Source organism: Notolepis coatsorum (assembly GCF_963971535.1).
Source record: "Notolepis coatsorum genome assembly, chromosome: 8".
Taxonomy (NCBI): Eukaryota; Metazoa; Chordata; class Actinopteri; order Aulopiformes; family Paralepididae; genus Notolepis; species Notolepis coatsorum.
The window spans coordinates 26,436,394-26,453,480 of NC_140172.1; the positions used below are offsets into that span (position 1 = coordinate 26,436,394).

General features: G+C 40.7%; 1 protein-coding gene across 2 annotated transcripts in view; it reads right to left on the minus strand.

Annotated features, from left to right (window-relative positions):
- The window catches only part of myo19 (myosin XIX), a 55,356-nt gene that overhangs the window by 24,126 nt on the left and 14,143 nt on the right, over positions 1-17,087 (minus strand). The window contains exons 6-16 of one of the 2 annotated variants that reach the window (XM_084320215.1): positions 16,589-16,658; positions 15,359-15,461; positions 15,053-15,149; positions 14,014-14,087; positions 13,777-13,867; positions 11,543-11,708; positions 11,047-11,120; positions 9,943-10,064; positions 6,678-6,791; positions 4,435-4,611; positions 2,627-2,767 (exon numbers count right to left, since the gene is read on the minus strand). In XM_084320215.1, the coding sequence (XP_084176341.1) occupies positions 2,627-2,767; positions 4,435-4,611; positions 6,678-6,791; positions 9,943-10,064; positions 11,047-11,120; positions 11,543-11,708; positions 13,777-13,867; positions 14,014-14,087; positions 15,053-15,149; positions 15,359-15,461; positions 16,589-16,658 (1,229 nt within the window). Of the gene's footprint in view, positions 1-2,626; positions 2,768-4,434; positions 4,612-6,677; positions 6,792-9,942; positions 10,065-11,046; positions 11,121-11,542; positions 11,709-13,776; positions 13,868-14,013; positions 14,091-15,052; positions 15,150-15,358; positions 15,462-16,588; positions 16,659-17,087 lie in introns of both variants that reach the window. The other variant, XM_084320214.1, reaches the window with a different exon arrangement.

The window sequence follows — 17,087 nt, forward strand, 5'->3', positions numbered from 1 at the left end:
CCGTTTACCTCCACCACAAATCATGTTAAACCCAGATTCGGCTCAAATAAGGGACTAAACACGTTTCGCAATTATGCCACATCAATGTGGAACGCCCTACCCAAAGCTGTAAAGGAATGTGGATCACTACCCACTTTCAAAACCTCTCTCAAGGGACACCTACGGGAGACTGCAATTCAACACTGGCCCCTGTAAATATCCTAACCCAACCCCCTCCAATGTACAGTCATTTACCTAGTATGGTCTTGTCAATAGTCCAATGTACAATTTTGTTTGTTTGTACAGTGTCTCCCCCCCCCCCCCCCCCCCCTCAATGTACAGTTTTGCTTGTATATACAGTGTGCCCCCCCCCCCCCAACCACCTCCAATGTAGATTACCCAGTATGGTTGTCAATATCCCAGTGTACCCAACCCCCCCCACCCAACCTCCTCCAATGTACAGTTTCTACGTCAAATGTATATACTCCCTTTTCCTCCAATGTACAGTTTCTACGTCAAATGTATATACTCCCTTTTCCTGACTCCTTCTGTATCACAAACAGTACTGTATTTGCAAATCTGGTATGTCATAAATGTATAGATGTAGCAGTACTGACTATCTGTATGTCATGTATGTCATATATGTCCTGATGAATTGAAAATGGGGGACCCTGATGTAAACAAGACGAAAGTCTTTCTCTGGTCTGCATCCCCTTAACAATTGTGTGTATTGAGCTGTACTGTATTGTACCCATTCTGCAATCTGTTAATAAAGTTTTCAATCAATCAATCAATCAATCAATCTGCTCTCTCCCCTCCAGGTAGGATTGCATCCAGCTCACTGATAGACTATGAAAACCAATTGCTTTTAGCTTGTCAATCAGAATGGTGTGATTGACAGTGTCGAAGGCCTTTTGTAGGTCCAGCATGACCATGCCGCAGTATTTGCCCGCGTCCACCTCTTGTTTGATGTGGTCGTTTAAATAGAGAAGGCATGTGTCAGTGGAGTGAGATGTTCTGAAGCCAGATTGGAATTCGTAGATTCGATTTTCTTCCGCGAGGTATTTTTCGACCTGTTCGTATACAATTTATTCCATGACTTTCGAGATGGAGGTAAGGATAGATACTTACGAACATGTTCGATCATGAGGTCCAATGTCATTAATTCACTCACACTTAGCTATTCTGCCCCTAGTGGGGTCTCACAGGCATGGCACTTTGTGTAAGGCCAGTTCAAGCTACAGTATGAGAGAATGCTTTGTGTCTAATGCATGTGTGTGTTTTACAAAAAAAATTCGATACCAATTGACCAGTGGACTTGCTGTTTCATTTGGCATTCAGGCTATTTTTCCCTGGCTCTCAATATTGAAAATTGCAAACAGGCCAATTCTACAGTCCTTCTGAAAAGTAGTAGGACTACTGGACAAAGAATAGAATAATAGTACCTGGGTCTACTTTGCTTACAGTATTTGTTAGGAGCACAGTGGAATATGCCGTATTAACACTTTGAGTGCCAGCCACGAGAAATCTCGTTAGTTCAAGCCATGCGTTGACTGCCAAGGACGAGAAATCTCGTTATGTTATCGTTATTTCTTTTATTAGCGATTTCCATTCATTTTTCATCAATCTAGCCTCACGTTACCATTGGGACTGTCTCTGAGCTCGAACAGGGAAAATACCGCCCCCTATCGTCTCCCGGATGGTAATGCACGCATTGGATTGGACTCAATGAAAATGGATGAGAAAAGAAAAATCCGGAATCCACATTTTACTTCTCAGGCATGTAACCCGAGCCTACTGCAGTCATCGCCGACCCTCAGAACAGCGTGGATTATGTGTTTCGAGTACCCAGCGTTGGATCAATAAACGCGATCGATATTTGGAATGGCGATCAGGAATTGGAATAATCTTTTTGCAGAACATCTGATGTGAGGTAAGGAATCTATTTTACCAGTCTTGGGGTAATCAGAGTTTTTTTCACATATATCTCAACGTGTCCCCTATGTGTGTATGTGTGTGTGTGTGTGTGTGTGCTGACCAGGAAATAGATAATCGATTTTTCAGCCCGCTTCTCTAGCGTGCATAAGTACACATATACTATCGATAATCTAGCGTTTATTTGAAAACGATTAATAAATAGGCCGAAAAATGACAACATGTTTTGTGTATTCCACTAAAGGGCGATTATCACAGAATCTTTTTTATTTTCTGGAAATTTTCAAAAACGTCAGTTTTTCAAAACCGTATAAAACGGAAATGTACCGATTAAAAAACAATCCGTTTCGTACATGTTGACTGCAATGAAGTCATTGATAAGCGACGGGCGTATTAGACACATAGCCATAATATAGAATATAGAAATAGCTCCACGAAAATCATGAAATATCGGAAAATCAGCCCAAAAAGGCTGGCATTCAAGCGCTAATTATGGCGCCCCCTGCTGGCACTCAAAGTGTTAACACCACTCTTTGGCAGGTAACAAACCACACTATTGTCTATTCTAACATTCAGTTTTGCTGACAACAAAACAATGAAAGTATCTGGTGCATTTATGAATCTACTGGCCGCTGTGGTCAGCGGATGAAAAAAAGTTTAAGCCCTTTCAAGTGACCATAATCACGGTAATGATGCTTCAGCCGACGCTCACCTTGAACTTGGAGACCACCGTGACCACCTTACTGAGACCCCTGGTTGTTGGGTTCTCCGTCTCTTCCTCAGCAAAGAGCTGGAGAAGCAGAGGGTTGTCAGACTTCTGAAGGAGGTGGAGGAGTTCTGGAGGCACAGGGTCCTGAAGCATGGAGAGATAGTGCTCAGTGTCATAGCGCTTTTGGGGCAATTCTTTTTTAAGATTATTTACAAAAGGTTATTTTGTAATAATTAGGTTTCTCACTTTATTTCCCCCCACAATTTCGACTATAGGCTAACACAGGGTTCCCACAGACATTGCAAAATGAAATTCAAGGACTTTCAAGTACTTTCCTAAGCACTATTTTTCATTTTAAAAGGGCATTTAAAAGGATACACTTAACTTTTAAATGCTGTTTTTATAGAAGAAAATCAGATCCAATATTTATGGCTTGAAACCAATTTCCAACAATTAGTTACACTTTAAATAAGAAAATAAAATGTCTTGATTCAGAAATGTTTTATCATGGATGAACAATACTTTTTCTGTTTTCAAGGAATTCCAGGCCTCGACTTTTTTTTTTTTAATCAAGCACTTTAAGCACTTCAATGACCTTGTACGAACCCTGACAATGTTACTCATGGTGACATAGACTCATCTCTCATGTTTCTTTGTGTTTTTCTCTAGAACTGAAATGGTTAACATTTATCTTCCATCATTTGCAGAACTGTGCAGAAACCCTGATTATTAGGGGGGGGGGGGGGGAATCGCTACAGCACTTTATTATTGCAATATTGTATTTTCGATACAGTGATGCTAAGTATCGACAACAAATGTTTTAATTAAAATCCCATTTTACTGCAATAATAATGATTGGAATGAGGCGAACAGACTGAATTATTATTAGATAAAACAGATGATGTATATATATTTTTATTGCAGATGTTAAAGTTTTCCGTTGGGGACATAATTAGCATTTGAAAAAAGGTAATAAATCGCAATATATCTAGGGCTGTCTTAAATACTTCGAAGCTTCGTTCGATGGACATGGGATTCGAATATGAAAATAAAATTCGATTATGTAAAAGAAGTTTAGTTTGTCTAAGATTTAAAAAGGTTTAAACTTTACAGCACTGACAACGTTGAACAAAGTGCTGTACAAGTCCCACAACATAACAAATAAAATATAAAAAAAAAGAAAAAAAAACTTTTTTTTCTGAAGCTTCGAATTAAAATCGAATCTCGGCCCCAAAGCTTTGAATTCCAAAAATAAAATCGAAGGTCAGCCCTAAATATATTGCAATATTGTGACATTACAATATCGTGACTCTAGTATTGTGATAATATCGTATCTCTGGTAATTCCCACCCCTAGTGATTATTACAGCATTTTGACTTTTTCTTCCATAACAACAAGTACCGTAATACTATTGAAATGTTTAAATGCTGATATAAACAGGAATTCTTGGACAAGTATAAGTTAGAGGAGCTTGAAAATAACGTGAACTAGTATTTTTGTAATTATTTATTTATCTTTTGCTGTAATAGGTGTATATATTTTTTATATTGATAGATAATTTATTACATATTAATATGATATTGTAAGGAAGGGGCAGGACCAGATAAGCTTTCCTTCTTTCTGTCCCTTCTCGAACAAAACCATTTGTCTTGAGCTATGTTGATTATTGCTTCCATGTCTAGGAAGATATATTGTATTTTATTTTGTTTTTTAAATAAATTTTTAGTTATTTTTAGTTATTACAAATTTGTGTGTTTATGGTTGAAAATGTTCGAGATAATTTTTTTTTAAATAAAATACAGATCAAATACCTTATTTTTCTCCATCATGCCTTGGATCTGGTAGCTGACATTGCCTGCATAGTGGGCCACAGTGAAGTGTGGCTGCTTGCTGAACTTATCCCAGCTCACGTTGGCACTGGAAGACAGCTCCTTCTCCAGACGGACCCTGAACTGCTTGGCGTCGGAAGCTCGGTTCAGACGACACTCCTGGACAGACAAAAATACACAGACTCATGTTACATCAATACATAAATAGATTGGATGAATTAATTTATAGATCCCCTCCACTCAAAAATACATTTCCTTTATGGTTAACTCCTCTTGGAGGCATGACTTTGACTATACAGATTGTTATTTATGGTTAATTCTGGGAGGTATGACTGACTATACAGATTGTTATTTATGGTTAATTCTGGGAGGCATGACTTTGACTATACAGATTGTTATTTGTGACTTTAACTATACAGATTGCTGTGGGGTGTAAAGTACTTGAGTAATTGTACTTCGTTACAATACTTAAGTACTGTTTTGGAGGATTTGTACTTTACTCGAGTATTATTAGGTTTGTATACTTTGTACTTTTACTCCATTACATTTCAGAAAAAAAAACATACTTTTTACTCCTTACATTTAAAATACAGACCTACAAAGTACAAAGTACAAATCTCACATGTCCAACCATTTTAATTAGTATATTTTAATTGTTTATCTGGCCGAACTAAAGTTAACGTTATTAATCCTGCGACCGCAGGTAAACAGCCAATCAAATCCCCATCAATGGAAAATGAACCCGCCCATACCCATGCTGATTGGTCCTTGTGCAACACTAGAAAGCGGGGAACTTTGATTAAACACCTGCTGTCAGAAGAATAGACAGTCAGATCCGCATTATGCTGTGGTTAATATTGTGATATTATTCAGGGTGCTCCAGTATTCTGACTTTAATATTGTGATATTATTCAGGGTACTCCAGTATTCTGTCTTTAATATTGTGATATTATTCAGGGTACTCCAGTATTCTGCCTTTAATATTGTGATATTATTCAGGATAATCCAGTATGCTGTGGTTAATATTGTGATATTATTCAGGATACACCATTCTGTTTTTAATATTGTGATATTATTCATGCTGTGATGTGAATGCCGTCCATGTTAGTTTACCTTCAATGGAGAAGTGCATTAAATAATTTTAATGCTAAAAAAGTGTCCTCTGTTCTTTCATTTCAGCATTGTCTATCGCAGAACACATTCCATTGTGGGCAGAGTGTATGCTTGGTTTTATTCCAGCCTTGCCTAAACACCAGCTGATGATGTCACTAATTGGCTCACCTCTTCAACTAACTCACCTGGTGCAATGTATAGTTAAAATGAAAACTTGGCCCACGATGGAATGAGTTTGAGACCCCTGGTCTATCCCTTTCAAAAAAAAATTACTTTTACTTTTTAGTATTTAAGTACATTTAAAAGTAGGACTTTTTGACTTTTACTCAAGTGTGTTTTTAGCCGGATACTTTGACTTTTACTTGAGTCAGATTTTGAGATGGTACCCATACTTTCACTTACCAATTTCTGGGTACTTTTTACACCCCTGGCTGTTTGTGACTTTTACTATACAGAGGTCGGTATGAGTAGGTATTGACATGTCTTGAGAAAGAATATAACCTGCCGACTTGAAATCCCTGGTAAATATCAATGAGTGCATGTTCCAATTTGCATATTCATAGACCTTGCATTGTTAATGAGGGTAAAGGGTTAGACATTCTACTAAGCCATTTTCCATAGTTATTGAACAATTTGGAGGAAAAAACACATGTATACAAAATGTTTAAGCAACATAAATAGCCCTCAAAGTCTATTGTTATTCAATATAGAAACATAAAAAAAAAGACATAAAAGAAGACTTGGCTGGACAGGCGCTGTCACCTTGCCCTCAGTGCTCCTGTCTTGGCTACCTTTTTATATTGGTCATATAATAAGAATTTTTACTTGATCCAATCTAATGCACTTGTTGTAAATCGCTCTGGATAAGAGCATTTGCTAAATGCCTAGAAATGTACAATGTAGTGTAAAAGACTCATTCATGCATCAGTCATTAACCCTTTCACTACCACGGTTAACAGTCTGTAGTGTGGTAGTGAAAGGGTTAACCTTCTGTAGTGTGGTAGTGAAAGGGTTAATCCTTTGTCATGTGGCAGTGAAAGGGTTATCCTTCTGTAGTGTGGCAGTGAAAGGGTTAACCCTTTGGTAGTGTGGTAGTGAAAGTGTTAAGAGACCTCGTTGAGAAGAGAGAAGATGCTGGTCGGACTGCCCTCGATCAGATCCAGACATCCCTGGTTGTCCTGGTATTTGACGAAGGACCACTCCAACCCCTCCAACACATATTCTTCCTGCGACAGACAGATATGAGATATATATCATTCACTAAAATGAACCAGAAACACGAGACATCACATCAAAGCAAAGGCAAGAATGTTGGCAACTGTTGACGAACAAATCATTTCATTAATCAATATTTATCTAGAATACTTTTTATATTATTCTATATATTAATACTATTTCTATTTTAATAAGAAGTGCTTCAGGGTGATAAAGAAATAAATAATAATAAACACTCTGGAAGATGGCTCCATAGGCCTTACAGTCTTGATGGTCACCTCCCTGAATGTCTTGTGCTTTTTTCATCCTTATACAGTAATTATAATTATACAATGGCATGCAAATGTCTTGATTCTGATTGGCTGAAACAGTGAAGTTGCCGGTTGTTATTTACGTATAACACACTCCACGTGACCCCAGAACCCGCCCACAACCTAATTACTTTTTTTTCGAATGAATCCGCCGTTCGTCTTTTCCGAATGAAACCAAGATGGCGGACAATAATCTTTATGAATGGATGTATTCATTTCGTCATAACGACTCTTTCAAAAAAGATACACTCACCTGGAATATGTTAGTTGTTTACACAATGTTGGATTATGTAATTGGTTTGTCATGACCCATTGTAAAACAAAATATAAATGGCGGGGGGGGGGGGTTCTGAGGTGATGGGGGGGTATTTCGTATAACACTCCACGTGACCCCAGAACCTCAATGTAAATAAACCATAATCACCCTACAAAAACAGTACTGTATTTGTAAATCTGGTATGTCATAAATGTATAGATGTAGCAGTACTGTCTATCTGTATGTCATGTATGTCTGTAAACTTGTGCATAACGGAGTGTGGCTCTATAGCAGAGTAATTTTATATGAAGTTTGTAGTTAGATGGCATGCTTTGTAGCAACCTCCCTCTGCAAAAGGACACTGTCGCACGAAGCGATTTCACTGGATGTCCTCCCGGACGCCTGTATATTTTCCCCAACGGAGTTTCACTTCCGCGTTCGGTTTGCGCGATCTGATTGGCCACTGACGTTTTTTTCAGCGCCAATCGCGTTACTCCTAACAAACTGGTTAAGCTTGGCGACTCTTTCGAAGTCGCTCTCTTTCAAAGTTGGTTAAGGTTAGGGTTAAGGTTAGGGTTAGGGTTAGTTGGTTAAGGTTAGGGTTAGGGTTAGTTGGTTAAGGTTAAGGTTAAGGTTAGGGTTAGGGTTAGTTGGTTAAGGTTAGGGTTAGGGTAACAGCCTGCTGGCGCGATTGTTAGGAGTAACGCGATTGGTGCTGAAAGAAACGTCAGTGGCCAATCAGATCGCGCAAACCGAACGTGGAAGTGAAACCACCCATAGGCGTGATCTAATTCCTATAACACACTCCGTCGTGTGATGTAATGCTTAATTATTAGCATCATAGAGAGAATGTGGCAACATGCAGGGCTTTCTTCTCTTTTTCTTCTTTTCTTTTTTACATCTATATAGGTTCCCACAGACATTGCAAAATGAAATTCAAGGACTTATGTACTTTTCCAAGCACTATTTTTCATTTTCAAGGATGTCACTCGAAGGATACAATTCACTTTTAAATGCTGGTTTTTTAAGCATCTTCTTGGCCTGCTTGCCAGCTAGAGCAAGCTAGAGCATCACACACGCGAAGAAATGAGGAAAAGCAGTTGGAGCGTGCAAGACATCGACTCGTCAGATTTGATTAAAACAGAACACAAATAAATAACAATTTCTTGATTCAGAACAATTTGATCATGGATGAACAAAAGATTCAATGCGAATGATTGATTTAAATTTCAAGGACTTTTTCAAGTTTCAAGTTTCTTTTTAGTTGTCATACAAAAATACAGAGTACTTTTATATAAAATGCTTCTTTCTGTTTTGCTCCAGAGATTGTGCTAGATAAAAATAGATAAGTATAATAAGTATAAAAAAGAAGTCAAGTACGTAGACAAAAGTGTTCAATGTACATATATACAATATACAATGCAGAGTAGAAAAGTAACTGAGTTACAATACAATATACAGTACAATGCAGAAATGGGATGAGGTACAATTTACAGTAAGGTGTGATGAGGTATGAGTTGTAGTGCAAATTGTATATATTTACCAATAAATATAAAGTGTGTTAAGTGTCTAAAGTGTCCAACCTGACCCCCAACCTCCTAAAGTGCACAATCATCTCTTTTGTTTTGCTGACGTTCAGGGAGAGGCAGTTCTCCTGACACCACCGCGACAGATTCTTTACCTCTTCCAGGTAGGCCCTCTCATCGTTTGCAGAGATCAGGCCCACCACTACTGTGTCGTCAGCAAATTTGATGATTATGTTGTTGTTCCACTGTGCCACACAGTCGTGTGTGTACAGCGAGTAGAGGAGGGGACTCAGAACACAGCCCTAGGGGGCCCCTATGTTGAGGGTGATAGATGAGGAGGTGCAATTGCCTGCTCTCACCACCTTTTAAGCACATTGTTAAAAAGATTGCTGTTTTCAAGGAATTCCAGGCCTTGACTTTCTTTTGTAAAAACCCTTGTAAGAACCCTGTCTATATTCCTTGGGCTCTTATTATTATTATTTGAGAAGAACAACCTCTTCTGACAACCTCTGGCAATCACCAATTTATTGTGAGACCAATTTTCAGGAAGTGACTAGTCTCTAGAGCAGGGGTTCTCTTTTATACCACAACCCCATTTTATTTCAGAAATGTTTTGGCGACCCCATAATTGTAATTAATTAATTAATTATTGTAATTGCATAATTTCAACATGGAATTAAGGAATATCAAAATAAAAGCACATGTTGAACTTGATCATGCATATTTATCAGAAAGTTGAATTACAGCACTGTTATAAATACACATTTATAAAACAAGGCATATTTAGCCAAAATATGTTGCCAGAACATAAAAAAGAAATGTACTGTATATATATATAAAAAAAAAATTACTTGCCAATGCGCGACCCCACTTTGGGTCGCGACCCGTAGTTTGAGAAACGCTGCTCTAGAGTCTACAGATATCCGCAACCCCCTCCGTATGCAGCCTCACACAGACCCAAGACCGAAGCACCAACCAACCAACCAACCAACCAACCATTCCACGACCCTAGGGACGACAAGGAGATCACTATAAGAGCATCCGAGGCTCCGTTTTGGACCAACGTTACCTGCTGAGCTCGTAGATAGTGGGCAACAAAGTGCTGCTGGAGTTTCTCATTGGCGTAGTTGATGCACAGCTGCTCCAGGTTGTTCGTCTGAAAGCACTCGAACCCGTACACGTCCAGAAGACCTGGGGGATCACAGAGAAGACTGTACTGCTAACAGAGACACACAGTAGATGCGTATGTGTAACATACTGATGGAAATCTGTGGTTTTTCAATGTATGTGATGTATAGATTGGGGGAGATGACCACATCTAAAAGGGGCCGGGTCAGAGAGGTCGAAGTGCATGCTGGCGGTGGTGGGAGCAGGAGACGGTGGTTCAGAGCGAGCAGGGTGTTAGTGTGAGTACCACACTGAGCAGCAGAATGTTTTGAATTCCCCAGTACATCAACAAAGATAACGGCAAGGCAGGAGACACAGGAGCAGGGCGATGGAGGTTTTTACAGTAATGAAACGTTTTGATGTGTGTAAAGGTTAAAGCTGTTGTCATGGCAGCGGCACATGACAACCAGAAGGGGGTGGGCCGTCGTTGCTAGGACGAAGATCCTATAAAGGTGACAGTGGTTCCGGGTAAGGGCAGACTACAATCCGACTAGGACTGAGATCACACTGAATAGAGACTCTCCTCTCATCACGGAGAGGGGGGGGGGGGGGGAGGAAGGATTCCACATCATCATTAGCTTCGGCTAACACGAGGATGGTCTTGGCTAACGACCAGGCCTGACCACTTTTGGACTGAATAGCAGAAGGACGATAGACTGAACACACAGAAAGATCTTTAGAATAGATCTTACAAGGACAATACGAATTGGTTCCCATCTGATTATGAGGTCTCTGTTTATGAAAATAAACAACGCTTCTCCTTGTAAGGTATTACGCTGTGTCAAAGTGTCGGATTCTTAGGGAGGTGGAGAATTATTATGGTATGCGGATTGCACTAACAGGGAGAGATAAGGATTGTACAGCCAGTATATGAGACGTCGGGATCATTAAAAGTACACAACGCAGAGGGAGTGATGGAGAGGTGATAACACAAGAAGACGTGATACTGGCAGACTGATCAGAATCTAACAATACAGTACATAGACAAAGGAGATCATTTCGGCACCTATGAAATTGCACCACGTGGAGTTGTCTGCACATATGCTGTTGTTGATGAATGTAACCAGCCATTCAAACAATCTGAAAATAAAGGTTTAGAAAAATATTTCAGTTTAAGTACTTTAAACGAAAGACAACCATTGTTTAAAAGAGTGAAGAGATATGACAAGGTAATTACAGTACATGTAAAGGTATGATATAATAATAATAGTTATTATTGCTGTAACATACCTTTTCATGTACTTTGATTGAAGTTTATTTCAAATATGCAACATAACAAACAAACATCAAGTACATATATAGCCTTAAGCCATTCAAATAATATATGTATATAGAAATAAATATTTAAAAAATAAAGAACAAACAAAAAAGTCAAACTCAATTATTGATTTTTTTTGTTGTCATTTACATATATGAAAAAATATATAAAAAAGTTACAAATGGCCAATGTTAACCGATGTATGTTTCATGATGTAATTGTCAGTCATTCATACCGTACTCACTGGGCATAGATGACCTTAGCCAGACAGTCTCTCCTGACGCTGCACTCTGCGCGGGGGCAGGGCTTGAGGACACTCTGCTTGCCCGCCTGCAGCAGCCTCACTCTCACACTCATCAGGAGCTCCTCCACGGGGACACCCAGCAGCTCCGCAGCACCCTGCAGGAAGTCTACCAAACCAAGAGTTCATTTATTAAAAAAAGATTAAGCACCTCAATGACCTTGTGCGAACCCTGCACACAGTTGGCCTGCAGGAAGTCTACCAAACAAAGAGTGGTCACACACAGGGTTCCCACAGACGTTGCAAAATGAAATTCAAGCCCTTTCAAGTACTTTTCCAAGCAATATTTTGGTTCTCAACCTTTTTTATGGTTGTTTTTTATTTAAAAAGGGCATTTAAAAGTATACAATTAACTTTGAAATGCAGTTTCTTTATAGAAAAAATTATCTGATCCAATATGTATGGCTTAAAAACCAATTTCCGACAATTAGTTACACTTTACAAAAAGATAATTCAATTTCTTGATTCTGAAAATGTCTATCATGGATGAACAAAACGTTCAATGCGAATGGTTGATTTGAATTTCAATGACTTTTTGAGCACCTTGTAATTTTTTTTGCTGTTTTCAAGGAATTCCAGGCCTTGAATTAATTTATTTAAAAAATCAAGCACTTCAAGGACCTTGTGCGAACCCTGCAAACAGTTGGATAGCCTGCAAGAAGTCTACCAAAGGAAGAATTACTTTCAAGTCCACTGGCCACGGTCGACTCTAATATTTAACAGCTATTTCTACCATTTAGAAAGATAGATTTTGACAATAGAAAAGGACTTCCAAATGATGTCTGGCTTCCTGTCTACTACGTGGCTTGTACAGTATACTTGGGAACACTGCAGACGGTGTGCTGACTTCTTTTCACAACTTTACAGATCTATTTTTGAGTCAAGCACCCGTGACTACACTTTGGATGTGCGTGAGTCTTTTCTACTACCTTGTACAGTATACAAACCTTCCAACCGCAGACTGAAAATACCAGCATTTAACTAGTGGGATTGTGTCTTATCTACGTCGTACCATAAATAAAAGGAACGTTATTATGATAAAACCTCAGATTTTTTGTATGGCCAAGACCACCATGCTCGTACGTCATGCTCAGGTTGGGTTACTGGGAATGACATTATATGAGCAAAATGGCCACAGTGTGAATATGGTCAATGACTTCATGCATCACTAATCTATTACACAGCTATTAACATGTCATTTGATTAAAACTGATACGACACACTTGAGTCTGGAAAAACTGGTATGCAAATGACATTATGAGTAAATAGACCTGTTTGCTGTATACGTCAGTCTCAGTGTGCGCAGGCATCATGGGGGCAGAAAGGAACGTAATTCTGGTCAGAACAACAGGGCATAGGCGGCTGGGTGGCGCAGTGGACATTGCGCTCGTCACCAATGCAAGAGACACCGGGTTCGACTCCGGCTGTCGGAGTTGCCTCCGGCTTGGGCCAGCCGTCATACTAACTCAATTGGCAGAGTTAGCGGGTGGAAGTCGATGGGTGGTAATCTGGACGTTGTGGACAGCGACTCCTACAGGTCGGTTGGGGACGCCTGCACAGCAGAGACAGGAAATGGCGGGGGTAGTGTGAGCCTCCCACACGTTACACCTCGCCAATGAGAGTCCGCGCTGGCAGGTGAAAAGATGCGACAGGCTGCCTCCTCGTGTATCGGAGGGGACACGTGATGCAAGGCTTCTATCCTCCATACAACCGGCCAGTAGGGGGCATATGCGAGCAACGTTCAAGACAGGGGAGGGGAGAATTGGCACAACGGAATTGGGATGGGAGAAAAAATTGAAAAAGTGGAGAAAAAGTGGATAAAAAAATAAAAAGAACAACGGGGCATACTACGATATATTTGCATTTGTTAGCTAGCAATCTAAACAATCAATCCATGCCAAAGCTAGATATGTGAAAGGTGAAAGACTCACATACACAGCCATGCTGATTTGGCTAAATGACATCCAGCCGTTTTCATTTGGAACAACTTTTAGTCAGGGGAGTGTCAGTGTTTCTCCATAGAGCCCCGTTATACTTCTTTTAGCGCAGCAGCTCACGCAGGTCACGTGACTCAGTTGGTATTGCTGATTGGCTCGAACACGGTATGTTTGTAAACAGCGAACAGGTCTATATGTACCTTTACAAAATACAGTGATGTGTAAATATGTAATAGCTACCTTTGGATTGCTCCTCGAGGTCACATGGTTGTAATTCATCCACTGACGAGCAGAAGTTTACGTTCCCCAAATGCAAAATCCCTGCTAGTATCTGCAACAGATCACACGAGGGAGGTGTGTACATTTAGACACAGTGAGAATTGATTGACGTTGATGAATGATGAATAGTTTATTTTGACGTGGAGAGACAATAAGAATATAAAAGGAGGTTGGAATTTGATCATAAATACAACCTACCCTAAATATCTGTCCCTGCCTTTCTGTGTTGACACCCAGGTGGACCATTGCCTCTAGAGTCTCGTTAAAGCAATCTTCTGCAAAACATTTGAGAGAAAAAATGTCTTAGTTATAAAAAAACAAAAACAAAGAAAATAACAGATAATTTTCATGACAAAAATGAATCATATTAGTATTCTCTATGGTTTATGGTGTTGTATTGTTTAGGGGTTGGGCGTGTTCACCGGGGCATGGTGGTAATGGTAGTATTCATATGTGATTTCATTCACCTGTGCTGACATTGACAGAGAGAGGGAGTGAGCTTGGGGAGCGTATATCTTCCATTGACCACAACAAGACACGCACACGACAACAAGACATGCACACGACAACAAGACACGCACACGACAACAAGACGCACACGACAACGAGACACGCACACGACAACAAGACACACACACCACAACAAGACACACACACGACAACAAGACACACACACACCACAACAAGACACACACACACCACAACAAGACACACACCAAAACAAGACACGCACCACAACAAGACACACACACCACAACAAGACGCACACCTCAACAAGACACACACACTGCAACAAGACGCACACCTCAAAAAGACACACACACTGCAACAAGACACACACCTCAACAAGACACACACACTGCAACAAGACACACACCTCAACAAGACACACACACTGCAACAAGACGCACACCTCAACAAGACACACACACTGCAACAAGACACACACACTGCAACAAGACACACACACTGCAACAAGACACACACACTGCAACAAGACATGCACACTGCAACAAGACATGCACACCACAAGACACGCACACAATCTATAATCCGGAACTGGTACCAGTTTATGTTTTTACGTGTGGTTGGTGTAGTGGAAGAATAAATTGTTTAAATGCATATTTTGGACGTGGATTGTAGAACTGAATTATTTTACAATGCGCGTCACAGTGTTTATACTCCTATGTTTAGCCCCTCGTGGCTTTTTTGCTGCAACATGAATGTTTTGCCTAACCTTCCAATGTCTTGTCGGCATTGGGAAGCCAGGCGAAGCTTTGGTGATGTGGCATCCTCCACTCCTTCCTCTGTTCATCTGAGGCTCCTTTCATCATCTGAAAAACACCAACAATCTATCAACATCTGCCTATCGAGTGGATCAATTAAGCTGCAAAGACATGCCCTGTGGCCATTAATAGATTATGATGGGCTAATATTGACATAACCATGTTATACAAGCAAACAATACCAATTGATCATCTTGACCAATGATTGCCATGCTCAAACTTAGCCAATATTTGAGGTTTAGGATACTTTAACTTGCCTGGTAAAATATGTGGAAGTTCCTCTCGTTAAGTGGTTGGCAGGCCACCCTGGTTTTCTCCAGCAAATATGTTTGCACTGACGCCCCTACTAACAGCTGAGACCTAAGAAAAACACACAAAAAACAAATGTATTTGGGTGCGGCTGGGTAGCGCAGTGGACTAAGCACTCGCCTACCACCGCAGAGACTCGGAGTTCACTGGGATCGAATACAGCTGTCAGCGGTACCTCCGGCTTGGTCAGTCGTCCCTACTAACACAATTGTCACTGTTAGCGGGTGGGAAGCCGGTGGGGTGTGTGTCCTGGTCGTTGTAAATTGTGACTCCTACTGGTCGGTCCCTGTTCAGCAGGGAGGGGATCTGGGGGAAATAGCGTGAACCTCTGCACGTGTTACGTTCCCCCAGTGAAACTCCTCACTGTCAGGTGAAAAGAAGCGGCTGGCGACTCCACATGTATCGGAGGAGGCATGTGGTAGTTCTACACCCTCCCCAGGCCGACAGTGGGGCAATGCGCGCAACGACCAGGAAGGGAATTGGCATAACGACTAAATTGGGATGGGGGAAAAATACAGAAAGCCCAAAAATAAATAGAATACAAAAACAAAAATAGGAAAATGTATTTGAACAGCTGAATAGATGGATCATCATCGTATCCTTTTTATTTTTTTTATCTACTTTTTCTCCCCATTTTTCTATTTTTCTCCCATCCCAATTTCGTGTTATCCAATTCTACCCTCCCCTGTCTCGAACGTTGTTAGACCATGCCTCCCACTGGTCGGCTGCAATGTGGACGAAGCCTTGCATCACGTGTCCCCTCCGGTACACGAGGAGGCAGCCGCCGCATCTTTTCACCTGCACACCGCAATCTCTCAGTGGCGAGGAGTAGCACGTGGGAGGCTCACGCTGCCCCCGTCACTTCCTGATTCTGCTGCGCAGGCGCACCAACCGACCTATAGGAGTCGCTGTCCACAACGTCCGATCACCACCCACCAGCTTTCCCACCCCCTAATACTGCCAATTGTGTTAGTATGAACGACCAGCCAAGCCGGTAGCAACGCCGAGAGCTGGGCTCGAACCCAGCATCTCCTGCATTAGTGGCGAGCGCCTTGCCCACTGCGCCACTTAGCCGCCGATCATCATCGTATCCTATAATGAAGCGATGGATGGCCTGTAACATAATAGTGTTAACAACTAAATAATAACAACATAATGGAGGTGCAGAGGGACATTACCTGTCTAGCTGGAGTTGGATGTATTTCCCAAAGCGGCTGCTGTTGTTGTTCCGTAGTGTACAGGCATTGCCTACATAAGGGTTTAGAGGTCTGATTTAGTAACATTCTGTAGTGTACAGGCATTGCCTACATAAGGGTTTAGAGGTCTGATTTAGTAACATTCTGTAGTGTACAGGCATTGCCTACATAGGGGTTTAGAGGTCTGTCTGATCACTCCATAGACCATCTGAGTGACACATTTGAAACTGACCATATTTGGAGTGTTAAGACCAACCATCTTGTCAATGGGAAAAGTCTGTCACTATTGACCTATCTTGTAATCGGAAGATGGTGAGGTTTGAGATAGGCCAATTGCCTCTTCCAAGATCTGTGGCCTTTCATAGCCTCTCAACGCCTTTTTTGTAAAAAGAAAAAAAAATGCTAGTTTAATGTTAGCAACAGGTAACATTAGCAACCAAGTCAGCAACCATGGCAAGTGCTCTTTTTTGGCATTTTAATA